General features: G+C 36.4%; 1 protein-coding gene across 1 annotated transcript; it reads left to right on the top strand.

The window, feature by feature from the left end:
* Positions 1-12,199: 12,199 nt before the first annotated feature.
* On the top strand, positions 12,200-12,592 carry LOC111007777 (secreted RxLR effector protein 161-like). Its single transcript, XM_022280252.1, has one exon. It carries the CDS (start codon positions 12,200-12,202, stop codon positions 12,590-12,592), a length of 393 nt encoding a protein of 130 aa, XP_022135944.1.
* Positions 12,593-14,360: the final 1,768 nt, after the last annotated feature.

Below are 14,360 nucleotides of genomic sequence, written 5' to 3'. Positions count from 1 at the left end.
TTCGCCAACCACGGTCACGTTAATGGCCGTGGTTCAACCAAAATTTCGAAACTCGTTAATGGCCGTGGTTCAACTAAAACAGAAGGAGAACGCTTAACAAAAACCCAGACAAACCAACGCAAACACAAAATTTGAACGACTTCTACAGCAGAAAACATAAACCCTAAGGCCCTAAATAAAAATTTCAACCACAACCGCACAGAGAAAGAAAGACATCAAATCAGAAACCAAAACCGCCGATTTCGAGCCCTAGAAGTACCGCAAATACTAAATAGGCGGCCATTGAAGGAATGAAAGACGAAAAAAATCGCAAATATGAGTACAAAAAAACTCTTGCCATAAACGGGGTGCAAATACAAAAAAAAATGTGCTAACCTCGACGTTTAAGATATAGGAAGCGATTTGGAGCACGAAATTGCAAAAACCAGTATAGAGTGAAGCAGAGTAAATCGGATGGGCGAACACGAAAACAAATACGAAAGAAAAGAAACGAAGATGAAATGAGAGGATACCAACGGTTACAATTTCAATTGAGGGGTATAATTGTCATTTAATTCACGGCCGTGGTCGTACCTTTCAAGGCCATGGTAAAGCAACCAATTTAACCACGGTCAAACGTCGCCCATTGGTTGTCTTCATGAACACCACGGCCGTGGTTGTATTTTTCACGGCCATGGTCAGCTAACAAGAACCACGGTCAACCCCAGCTCATTGGTTGTATTCATGAACACCACGACCGTGGTTCTATTTTTCACGGCCAGGGTCAGCTAACAAGAACCACGGTCAAACCCACCTCATTGGTTATTTTCATGAACACCACGGCCGTGGTTATACTTTTCACGGCCATGGTCAGCTAAACAAGAACCACGGTCAACCTAGCTCATTGCTTGTCTTCATGAACACCACGACCGTGGTTATACTTTTCACGGCCATGGTCAGCTAACAAGAACCATGGTCAACCTCAGCTCATTGGTTGTATTCATGAACACCACGGTCGTGGTTATACTTTTCACGGCCATGGTGAGCTAAACAAGAACCATGGTCAACCTAGCTAACAATCACGGCCATGGTCAGGCTAACAATCATCGAACCATGGTCGTGTTAATTCCATCATGAACGTTCAGATTGAGTCGTGGTACTATAATTTAAAAGGGGGAAGTGAATATACGATTCTTAGCCTCAACCTAGACTAATATACGAACGAAAATATTAAAAAAAAGGGGGGAAATTGCGACTTCTTATTTGCGTTCCAGATTGAGGCTAAAATAGTAATTTACCCCTTCAATATTATATTCCAGATAATAAATTGGGTCAGTTGAGTCAAATTTTTTAATTGAGGTCATTTGAGTAAACTATAAACTTTTTCAGGTTATCTATGCCAATTTCCCATAGTTGTCACTAATGTGATCGTGACTGTGATTGGTCTTTGAGATATGATTTAGGCAAATTCTCTAAAGTGCTTGCATAACTAAAGAAGTCTATGGCCAAAACAATGAACACAATAGAGAACCAAACGTGAATGTGACAGAGATAATATGTGTAATAGTTGTCGATTGAGCTTACTAAAGGTAAACTATTCAAAACTTTGGTTCACTGATTTGTCAAGTAAGTTCAATAGGTATCTTTACTAAAGAATGTTCAAAGCGAAAGTATATCTATATGATAATGTTGGTAACTCAAGTTGCAAATTTGTTTTGAATTGATCTAGTCCACTTCCTACTTTCTAGAGAGTTGTTGATGTTATTTTTAGTTATAATAAAGTCTTTTCAATTGCTAATTTCGTAGAGATAGTTGAGTATATTTTTAGCATTAGAGTTTGTATTTATATGGAGCATTATTGAATGAAATTTACACTTCCATACCTTTTCATTTCTCTCTCAATAATTAGAACGACAGTGGTATCAACGCCCTAAATTTTTAAGGGATCTGTGAGTGAGAATTAGTAAAATATCTCCAAGTGAAACCGTGTGATACACTTATGAGAGTTGTGTTAGATGAAGTTAGGATCAAATAATCTTTCTTCACTAGCACCACCTGTGTTTGATGGTGAAAACTACCAAGCATGGGCTATCATAATACAAGCCTACATGGAGGGGTGTGATTATTGGGAAGAAATTGATCAAGATTATGAGATTCCACTTCCTGATAATCCAACAATGCATCAATCAAAACTTACAAGGAGAGGGTCACTAGGAAGGCAAAGGCTCAATCTTGCCTATATGCAGATGTGTCTCCCACCATATTCAATAGAATTATGGAATTGAGTCAGCAAAGGAGATTTGGGAGTTCCTCAAAAGTGAGTATGAAGGTGATGAGAGGACTAAAGACATGAAGGTATTGAACTTGATGAAGGAATCCGAGAGAATGCAGATGAAAGATTCTAAGTCCATTAAAGAGTACTCAGACAAGTTGATTGAGATTGGTAACAAGGCAAGAACATTAGGAAGCAATTTATCTGACAAAAGATTGGTTCAAAAGATTCTGGTTGCAGTACGCCTAAGAGATGCAAAGCAACTATTGCTTCCTTAGAAAATTCTAAAGACCTAACTAAACTCAAAGTGATATAAGTAGTTAGTGCTTTGCAAGCACAGAAGAAGAGGAGGTTGATGAGGCAAAAAGGAAGCAGTAAGGGAGCACTAAAAGCTAGAATGTAGCAGGGAGGTGGAAGAGAGAAGAAGTGGAAAGGGAAGAAGGAAAGTGGCAATAGTAGCTTAGAATCCACTGCAAAGGATGTTGGTAGTGCATGCAAGCACTATGGGAAGCAGAATCATGCACACTTCAGATGATGTAGAATGCCAAATGTGATCTGTAGAATGTGTCATTTATTGGGGCACATTGAGAGGTTCTATAAGGAAGCAAAGACTCAACAAGGAGGAGCACATGCTGCAATATAGCAAGAAGAAGATAAACTCTTTGTGGCTACCTGTTTTTCATCAACCACTCAATGTGACAGTTGGTTGGTTGATAGTCAGTACCAATCACAAGACAAGTGACAAAGAATTGTTCAAGGACCTTGATAAGTGACTTTTGGCTCTTGTAATTTAGGGTGTTTTTTAGTTATTTGATAGTTTTAACAAACATTTCCTTTGGGTAGTTTAATCTTTTTAGTATTTATTTCTTTTGTAGGACTTGAGTTGATGAATAGGAAAAAGAGCAAATAAAGAAGCAAAATCGAGTCAAATTCCAGTTCGTTCGGCACCTAGGCACCGACCTGCAGAATGTTGAGCTCTTAGGCGCTACGAATATTGAAATGTTGGTTTTTGCTGGCACGTGTTTGGGTGCTTAGGCATCGAAATGGGGCGCCTAGGTGCTTGCGATAGAATTTTGTTAAATATATCATTTTAACCCTAACTGTCAGGAGAAAAAAACAGAGAAGCATAACGGTTTTTAGAGAGAAAATAGAGGATTTTGAGAATATTGGAAGGAACGCGAAGAACGGAGGCTCGAGAGATCACCAGATTTGTTTTCTTTCTCTTCTTCTTTTTCTCCTTTAGCTTGAACTTCCTTGAATGATGTTGATTGAGATTTTCTTTTTGGATTCAAGCATGAACTAAATACATTTTCTAGGACATTGATGTAGCCTTTATCAAACTTGACTCTTCTATTTTCTTTATTTGATTTTGTTTCAAAACTTGTTGGTTGTGAGAACTTTTTATATTCTTAATGCATTGTTGAGATTTGGTCATTCTTTACATTGATTCATTGTCATAAATTGAGGTTGAGAAATAAGATTATTGACTAGATTTGAATAGTTCTTCAAAATTAAAGCAAGAGATAGAGATATTCTTGTGAATTTTGTGGCATAGTTGTTGGGTTCTACGTGCGTAATTATTTGAATCGTCGGAGTAGTCATAGAGATATAGATACTCTACTTTTCAAAGAAAATCGTTATTGCTTGAGAAAGAATATCGAGTCAATAGGGTAGAATCCGCCAAAAACCATTGTTTAGAAAAGTTTTGAATAAAGTAGTAGGAAGAGGTAAAGGGCGATATCGGTGAAGTAATGCTCTAGAGTTTAATTCGCTTGAATTGATTCTTGATAGTTGTGATATTTTCTTTTGCTTTGGATCGAGTTTCTTTTAGAATTACTTCATTTCACCACCATTAAACGTTCGACATTCAGATAAAATTGAAGTGGAGAATTTGGTAATTAGTAATCATTCATTCCTTGTGGAGACGATAATTTACTTACTTCTATATTACTTGTGACGATTCGTACACTTGCGAATTCGAACAACAGACCTTGACAAGTCATTCAAGTCAAGGATAAAGATCATAGGGAATGGTGAGTATCTAGAAGTGAAGGGGAAGGGTACAATGTCAATACAGAGATGTGCTGGAACCAAGTTGATTACTGAAAGAGTTGTTTGTTCCTGAGATTGATCAAAATTTGTTGAGTGTTAGTCTCTATAAAGCTTGGTTTGATATTAAACCAAAACTGACGAAATTTGAAGGTGTTTGATTGTTTGTGCTTTTTTCATGCTCCACATGTAAAGAGATACAAGTTGAGTTAGAAGGCGGAACTAAGAATCTTTGTAGGATATATCATGGGGTCCAAAGCCTACTAGATCTATCAACTTCAAACAGAGAAGATGGTGATTAATTGAGATGTTCAGTTTTTTGAAGGATGAGAATTGTAGTTGGACAGAAGAAACAGAGGTGAACCAACAAGAAGTCTATCTAGATCCCGATGAACTAGTTAATGATACACCAATTTTAGGGACTAGACTACTGAATGAGGTGAATGAAAGAAGCAACGTAGATGCATTGGAGCCTGCAGGGTATGAAGAAACTAAAAGAGATCAAAAGTGGTTGGAGGCAATGAAGGAGGAGTTGAGTATGATATATAAGAACAAGACATGAGAGCTAGTGGAGAAGCCTGCTGACAGAAAGGTGATTGGCGTCAAATGGATTTTCAAGACCAAATTGAATCTAGATGGCTCTATGAACAAGCTCAAGGCCAAGTTAATGGTGAAAGGTATGCACAAGTATGAGGAGTTGATTTCTCTGAGACTTTTGCACCGGTTGCAAGGATGGACACAATCAGGTTGCTATTGGTTGTGTCAGCTCAACATGGATAGAAAGTATATCAGTTGGATGTGAAGTCAGCATATTCCTATATGGAGTGTTAAGAAAAGAGATCTATGTTGAGCAACTAGACAGGTTCATCACACCAGGATAAGAGCAGAAGGTTTATTTATTGAAAAGGCTCTCTATGGGTTGAAGCAAGTTTCTAAGGCATGGTACAACAAGATGGATGGTCACTTCCTGAACTTAGGTTTTGTGAAGAGTCTGAGTGAATATCCATACTCTATGTGAATAAATCAAGTACTGTTGTTGTGATTGTATCTCTCTATGTAGATGACTTGCTAGTGACAAGAATTGATATTGTTTAGATAAATTTGTTCAAGTAAGAAATGATGAAGGTGTTTGAGATGACTGATCTAAGTCTGATGCATTACTTCGTAGGTATGAAGATTCAGCAACATCAAAACGAAGTGTTTCTCTGCTAGAAGATCTACATGAGAGATATTAAGTATTCATGGGTGTTATGTATAATAGTTAGTTGGCGATTAGTGTGTAATATAGTTAGCTTGTTATTTTATTATTAGAGTCAATGGTCAGTTGGCTATTAGTCTGTAATATAGTTAGCTTGTTATTTTATTATTAGAGTCATCTTTTATATTTAAAGGCCTTATTGTACTTCAATTAGTATCAATTAAGATTATTCTTTCATCAGTTTTATGAAAGGTTACATGGTATTAGAGATGTGTAACACACGTCATTGATCCTGTGCATTTTTTTTCTCTTTCTTGCACACGTTTCTGCTTCATCTGAATTCTTCCTCAACTTTCTCTTTCCTTTGGCCTAATTCAAGGATCCACATGAGTTCTTTCTTGATCGAGAAAGATCTCAGTTCACCAATCTTTCTCCTATCGAATATCTGCAATTTGATATCTATCCAGCTTGATTCCACGAATTTTGTTCTGTGGAAATTCCAACTCACAACGATTTTGAAAGCCCACAAACTATTTGGTTTTATCGATGATTCCTCTGTACCCCCTGCCAAGACAATTTCTTTGCCTGCTTCATCTGATGCACCGCCTCAATTGGCTCCAAATCTTGCATATGAAGATTAGCTTGGTTGTGATCAAGCGCTCATGACATTGATCAACGCTACACTTTCTCCCGCTGCCCTAGCGTATGTTGTTGGTAGCACTTCTAAATTGGGAGACATTGGAGAGGCATTATTCTTCCAGCTCTCGGACGAACATCGTCAATCTCAAGTCTGATCTTCAATCTATTTCCAAGAAGCTAGTCGAATATGTTGATGATTATGTGAAGTGAATTAAGGAACTAAAGACAAATTAGCAAATTTCTCTGTTGTGATTGATACGGAAGATCTCTTTATTTACACACTCAATGGCTTGCCTGATGAGTATAATATCTTCCGAACCTCCATGAGAACTCGCTATCAAATTGTTTCTTTCGATGAACTCCAAATTCTTATGAAATTTTAGGAAGCTACATTGGAGAAATAAATTAGGCATGATAATGTCTTGATTTAAACTACTGCTCTTTTAGCCTCACAAAGTTCTGCTCCACATCGAGGTACTAATTCGATTTCGAAATTTTCTCGTGGGAAACGCTATCAAGGTCGTGGTAGATTTTCTAATCCATCAAGCCGTGGTAATTTTCATGGAAATACCTCTCAAAGCCATGTAGTCGTAATTCCTCTAGTCTCCTACAGATTAATAATCGTATTCCCTGTCAAATTTGTGGCTGATTAGGGTATTCCGATCTCGATTGTTTCAATCGAACGAATTATAAATATCAGGGACGACATCCACTAGCGCAACTTGCTGCTGTGGTTGCTTCACAGAACTTTACTACTGTTCATCCCACGACTAATTTTAGCAATCTACAATTTACTACTAATTTTGGCAATCATCAACATGTTGCTCCTTCTTGTTGGCTTTTTGGCCCTTAATCTCGGTTAATTAATTTAATTAATTAATGTTTTGATGATAACAAACATACTTGTTATTAATTATTTTTGGTGTGTAAGAATTATTGTTATAAAACATAAATTTATTATGAGCTTCAATAATATTATATGATTTACTGATAATACATATTTTGTTTATTCATAATTTTAGTGTTTTAAAGTGTCCACAGAGTAGAGCTCGATACGATCATTTCAATGAATTTTGAATTACCCAAATCGGAGCTCAAACGAAGAAATTATGATCGAAAGAAGTTGAAAGGAAAAATATTGAGAGGATGACGTGGCTACTAAATCAATTAAGTGGACCGATGAAATAGCGACATGTGGCGAGATGTATTTACTGAAATTTGTTTTAGTTTTTAAAAAAAATGGAAAAGAAAAAGAAACGAGGAAAAAGAAATTAAATTAAATTAAATTAAAAAAAAGAAAGAGAAAGAGAAAGAGCCGTTTGAAAAAAAAAATATCATGAGCTGACAGGAAAAGAAAGAAAGAAAAAGAAATGACGTTAGAAGAAGAAAAATAATATATATTTATTAATATTATTTTATTATATTATATTTTCAAAATCAATTATTATTTTATTCAATTAAATCTCAACTTTGATTTTCAATCATTAAAGATCTAATGGCCCAAATTCAATTTCGATTTCAAATTTATTTTCAACTTTTCCTCACCTATTTAAACCCCACTTCCTTCAAAATTTCATACAACTCATTCTCTCTCAATTTTCTCTCCAAATTTCTACATTGTTAATCTCTCTTCACAGCTTCAATTTTTGTTCTATATTCTTGAGGGAGATTTTTTATTTGAGAGATATTTGAGCTTCCAATTTTATTTCTTTTAGCCAATTTGACGGATTTTATTTGTAAGAATTTTTTCTTACAAATTTGTGAGCAAATATTTGTATACCCACTATTTGAGAGAGTTTGTAAGTTCGTTCTCAAATTTCATATCCTTTGTAAGGGTTGCTCTTAAGCCCTAAAAAGAGCATTTGTAACGGTTTGATCCTGAACCGTGGAAAGGATCGGGTTTCTTCTTGCTCCCGGAAAAAGAAGGTTTTATAACAGTTTGACTCCTACTGTGGAAAGAGTCAAAGTTCCTTAATCGAATACCCAAGAGGCGCTTGGGGAGTGGAGTAGGCCGGTTGTTGCCGAACCACTATAAAGTTTCCAGTGTCATTTTCTCTAACCCTACTCTATTTAATTTTTGCAATTAATTTTCTTTATTACAAATTGCATAAAATTAATTGCTCGAATTTGTTATTCATATTTATGATCAATGTTTATATTTGAATTATGTGGGTGATAAAATTAATTAGGGTGTTTGTATTTCTAATTGTTCCTAAAAAGTTTACTTATTTGTTTAAATTTGGGCCCACCGTAGTAAAAAGTTTATAAAGCTTAATTAAAATCTATTCACCCCTCTAGGGTTGTCATACCGATCCAACACTTCTATGCTATAATCATGGCTTGCTGATTCAGGATGTAACACACATATAACATCAAATTTATCAAACTTATCTGTAGCATCTGAGTATAACAGGGAAGATCAGGTCTCTCTTGTTAGTGGTCAAGCTCTTCAAATATCTCATAAAGGTTGCGAAACCCTCTATACTCCTTCTTCCTTTACTTTGTCTAAATTACTTCGAGTTCCTTCTATTTCTTCAAATCTTTTCTCTGATCATCAACCCTGCATTGATAATAATTGCATTGTTATTTTTTATTCTAATCACTTTCATGTTCAGGACAAATCTAAGGGCCAAATTTTGTTCAAAGGTCGTAGTGTTAATGGCTTATATCTGTTCGCTCCTCTGGCTGATCAATCTTTGTTAAAATAAGTCTCTTCTGTTCCTGCTTGCCATGCTACTCATGTTGGTACACGCTCGACTTATTTACTTTGGCATAACTGGTTAGGTCATCCTAGCCTCTCAATTCTTAATTCCATTTTTCAGCAGCTTCATTTACCTTCTGTTTCCTCTGAACATCATGTTTGTGAGTATTGTTTGTATGGGAAAATGAAGAAACTCCAATTTTTTGTCTCGAGTTCTATTTCATCTTCACCTTTAGAACTTGTGCATACTAATGTATGGGGTCCTGCCCCTGAAATTTTTGTTAATGGCTATCACTACTACGTTTTGTTTGTTGATGACTTAACTAGATATACTTGCCTATATCCTCTTGTCCATAAATATGATATTTTTGCTATTTTCAAAGATTTAAGCCCTTTGTTGAAAATTTATTCTCTACTCGTATTAAAACTCTTCGTAGTGATGGTGGGGGTGAATTTTTCAATCACTCTCTTTGTTCCTTTATTGACATTCATGGTATACTACATAAAAAATCATGTGCATATACTTCCGAACAAAATGGCATTGCCAAACGAAAACATCGCCATATTGTCGAAATGGCCATTACTCTTATGACTCGTGCTTCTGTTCGTATTCGTTTTTGGTCATTTGCCTTTTCAACTGCTGTTTTCATTATCAATAGATTACCCTCTCCATTACTTAACAACAAATCTCCTTTCGAATGTCTTTTCAACTGCCTTCCTGATTACAACCATCTTAAAACTTTCGGTTGTGCTTGTTATCCTCTTCTTAAACCATATAATTCTCACAAACTTCAACCTAAAACATCTTAGTGTGTTTTTCTCGATTATCCTCTTGAATATAAGGGTTATTTGTGCTACAACATAAATACTGGCAAATTTTATAGTTCTAGACATATTGTTTTTTATGAGACTTTTTTTTCATTTTCTTCCACCACTTCTTCTTCCTCTATTTCTCATGTTTCTTCCAATTCTTCTTCTCCTTTTTTGTTGCCTCTTTTTCTTTCCTTGTCTTTTCTTTCTTCTTTTCCTTCTACTTGCGCTACTGCCACAAATTCTTTATCTTCTACCACTACCTCAAATTATACTAATTCTATTTCTAATGTCCCTTATGTTTCATCTGCATCTGCCCATGGTTCTGATCCTTCTAATGTTTCTACTGTACTGGCTGATTCTAATGTTGTTCATGGTACAATGTTTCTGTTGTACCCAATGTTACTGAGATTTCTGATTCCGATGCTATTATTGCTCCAAATGGTTCTTTACCGGTTGCTCCTTCTTCCACTAATGTTCATCCCATGCGAACAAGAGCCAAATTCAATATCTCTAAGAAGAAGGTTTTTGTTGCCACGGTTGCCCCTACTTCTGAATCTGAACCTTCTTCATTTTCTAAAGCCTTTTTGCTTCAGGTTTGGCAACAAGCTATAGTTGAAGAGTTTGATGCCTTAGTTAAACAACGTACTTGGGAACTTACCCTTTTGCCTCCTGGCAAGAGTGTCATTGGTTGTCAATGGGTATATCGGGTTAAACGTCATCCAGATGGTTCTATTGCTCGACATAAGGCTCGCCTGGTTGCTAAAGGGTATCACCAACAAGAAGGTATTGACTATGAAGAAACCTTCAGTCTGGTTATTAAGAAACCCACTGTTCTTATTATATTCTCTTTAGCAGCACAATTTGGGTGGCCTCTTCGCCAATTGGATGTTAAAAACGCATTTCTTCATGGTGATCTTAGCGAAGATGTGTATATGCAACAACCCCAAGGTTTTATTCATCCATCTTTTCCTAATCATATTTGCCGGCTTTTGAAGTCCTTGTATGGATTGAAGCAAGCACCTCGGGCATGGTTTGAATGTTTTACTTCCTATTTACTGACACTTGGTTTTAAAGCTTCCATTGCTGATTATTCTTTGTTTGTGCATTAGCCTGCTGGAACATTTACTTGTTATTATATGTTGATGACATTATTGTCACAGGCAACAACAGTTCTTATATTGATGATTTTATCTCTCAACTCCGGTTGCGGTTTGATATGACCGATTTGGGTGGTGTTAAGTACTTTATTGGCTTAGAGGTGGCTCAAACTACTGTTGGCATTCATGTTTCTCAAGCTAAATATGCCCGAGATCTCCTTTCTCATTTTGGCATGGTTGCTGCCATGCCTTGTTCCACACCCGTGCCTATTAAAACTGATTTTGGGGTCCAACAGCATTGTTCTTCTACTGATGCACTTTCACTACATAACCATTATTGGTGACTTGCAATATTTAACATTTTCCAGACCTGATATTGCCTTTTCTGTGAGCAAATTGTCTCAGTTCATGCATTCCCCTTCATTTGTTCATTTATCTACAGCCAAACGTGTTCTTCGCTTTGTTGTCGGCACCTTTTCTTCTAGTATTAGTTTCAGGCACTGTTCTTTTGAAGCCTTAAGACTCACTGCTTTCTCTGACTCCGATTAGGTCGGTGATTCTTTTGACTGGCGATCTATCACGGGTTTTGTTATTTTTCTTGGTTCTAATCTGATTTCTTGGTCTGCTAAGAAGCAAGCTATTGTCTCTAGAAGCTCAACGGAGGCGGAATATCGTGCTCTTGCTACTACAACTGCTGAGTTATTTTGGCTACGATAGTTGCTGTGTGATCTTCATATTTCCGGCTTGCATCCTCCTCTTCTTTGGTGTGATAATCAATCTGCTATTCAACTGGCCCGTAATCTGATTCTACATGGTCGTATGAAACATATCAAGATTGATTTCCATTACATTCGGGAGCGTGTGATTCAAAAAAATATTCAGTCGTGTTATGTTTCTACTTCTGATCAGACTGTGGATTTGTTCACAAAGTCATTGAGTGCTGCTAGATTTCTTCTACTTAAATCCAAACTCATGCTATCTTAAGCATGGGTTTGAGGGGGGATGTTATGTATAATAGTCAGTTGGCTATTGGTGTGTAATATAGTTAGCTTGTTATTCTATTATTAGAGTCATCTTCTGCATTTAAAGGCCTTATTGTACTTCAATTAGTATCAATGCAAATTATTTTTTCATCAGTTTTATGAAAGGTTACAATGGGGTCCATCTCAAAACCAATTGGCAATGAGAGGAGTAACCCATGCCTATTAATAAACCTTTGTTTGGTCCCTTATCTTTTTAATGTGGGATCCTTAACATGCCCCTTCAAGATCGTGGCTCTTTTGGCTCATCGATATTGGTCGGATCCCATTTTTGACCGGATGCTCGTTTGAGCTTGTTGGGCTTTGATACCATATTAATATTCATGAGGTTCCATCTCAAAACCAATTGGCAATAAGGGAGAGATATTGAAGAGGTTCAATGTGGAGGAGTGTTAAATTGTGAACACTCAAATGATTCTTAAGGAGAAGTTGCAAAAGGACGACGAAGAGGAACCTATAGATGAGAATGTGTACAAAAGTCTAGTTGGATGCCTCATGTATGTTGCATCCACTAGACCTGATATCATGTATACTGGAAGTGTTTTATCTAGATTTCTTCATTGTGCAAGCAAGAATCATAAGGTTTTTAGAAAAAGGGTTATGAGATATCTGAAAGACACACTTTCTTTTGGGATCAAATTCAATAAAGTTGAAAATTTTGAGTTGCAAGGTTACTCAAATAGTGAATGTGCTAGGTCATTGGATGATATAAGAACACTTTTGGTTATTGTTTCACTTTTGGCTCAGGGTGTTTCTTCATGGTGTTTAAAAAAGCAAGATATAGTGGCTCAGTCAACTGCATAAGCTTAGTTCATTGTAGCAATGGCAGCAGTCAACCAAGCTGTTTGGTTGAAGAAGTTGATGCATGACTTGCATCTGAAGCAAGAATAGAGTGTGAAGATGTTTGTGGATAATCAAGTCACTCTAGCTATTTCCTTGAATCCGGTTTTTCATGGAAGGACCAAACATTTTAAGATCAATTATTATGTTTTGAGAGAAATGCAAAAGGAAGGAAAAGTTCAGTAGGTGCATTGTAGCTCATAGGAGCAAATAGAAGATATCTTCACTAAGTCTTTTAGTATTGGTTGTTTTCAAGCTCTTAGGAACAAGCTAGGTATTTGCAGTATTTGAGTCAGGAGGAGAATGTTAGTAACTCAAGCTGCATGGGTTGTTTTCAAGCTCTTAAGAGCAAGCTAGGTATTTGCAGTATTTGAGTCGGGAAGAGAATGTTAGTAACTCAAGCTGCAAATTAGTTTTTAATTGATCCAGTACACTACCTAGTTTCGAGGAAGTTTTGATGTTATTTATAGTTGTAATCAAGTCTTTTAAGTTGTAAGGAGTAAGTGGAGTAAGTTGCTAATTCTGTAGAGATAGTTGAGTCTAGTTTTAGCATTAGAGTGTGTACTTATATAGAGCATTATTGAATGAAATTTACACTCCCTCACTTCCTCATTTCTCTGTCAATAATTAAGACTACAGATAAGTTATCTTCCAAAATAAACTCTTATTTTCATCTTTCCTTTATTGTCTCTTCCATTTAGGGGATTGTTTGAAAAAGATGATTTTGGGTACATTTAATGGGACATAATCTAGTAGGTTTTGAAACTCGTTAATCTGATTAATGAGTTTAATGTGAACCTTAATATATAGTTAATGAGAACAATCCATCATTAAACTAAAATCATGTTTTTGGTGTTTGGAATCTTCAAAGTGCTTAAAAAAGATAAGCATTTAGAAGAAAATTATGGAGGGCTACATTGCTTTAATTAGAAACATAAATCTCATTACACATCAGCCATCCAAAAAGGCCACTGAATAAGTGTGACAACTCAATTTGATGTCGATGAGATGTGACTGGTCGAAGCGGTGCGAGTTAGGTTACCCGTTGAAAGTAGTTAATCCAATGGGTTGGTTACACAAAAAATGGGTGAGTCCATTCACATCCATTCACAAAAAGACACCTCTTGAATTGTAGAGATATGATAAACCCTTGTTTTCAAGGGTAAATGAGGTTAATTCATGTTAGTTAAAGTTTTGTTCAGTATGAAAATACCTTTAAAGAGCTTATTTTGAGTCCAAATGGTGTGTTGGAGGTGAATCATCAGCCTACACGTGGCGTGCTATAGTTAGTTGTTCAATTGATTCCTCGTGTCGAACCGACCCTCGGGGACTGTCGAGCCGACCAATTACCTTACTTGGACCACTTCGGCTCAGCCTATTCTCTGACAGACTTCACGACACCATGCCGCACTTCACGGCAACCTTAAAGAGTCATTTTGCCTATAAATAGGGCAATTTCTCTGTTTTAAGGTACGTAAGCAACTCAATTCTCTCTCTTGAGTTGGCTTGGACACTTACTGACTTTAGCATTGGAGTTTCTACTCTGTTTTGCAAATCTTCTGCACGGCATCTAGAGATCTTTCTTTAGCTCGTCCTGGTCGATCTGAAGTTTGGAGACTTGGTCATTCTCTGATCAAACATGGTGTATTTTCATTAAATCATACTCCATCTATACATATCTCAGCATATTTTAGCATTTTGACTCTAATGCCTAGGAATTTCTATGTTTTTC

This window comes from Momordica charantia, assembly GCF_013281855.1.
Source record: "Momordica charantia cultivar OHB3-1 chromosome 4 unlocalized genomic scaffold, Mcharantia_2.0 BLBB01000004.1, whole genome shotgun sequence".
Taxonomy (NCBI): domain Eukaryota; kingdom Viridiplantae; phylum Streptophyta; class Magnoliopsida; order Cucurbitales; family Cucurbitaceae; genus Momordica; species Momordica charantia.
This window is presented reverse-complemented; position numbering and strand designations above follow the sequence as displayed.

Bases quoted from the DNA above. Each gene is read 5' to 3' on its own strand.
- LOC111007777 (XM_022280252.1), top strand. From the start codon at position 12,200: ATGATTCTTAAGGAGAAGTTGCAAAAGGACGACGAAGAGGAACCTATA.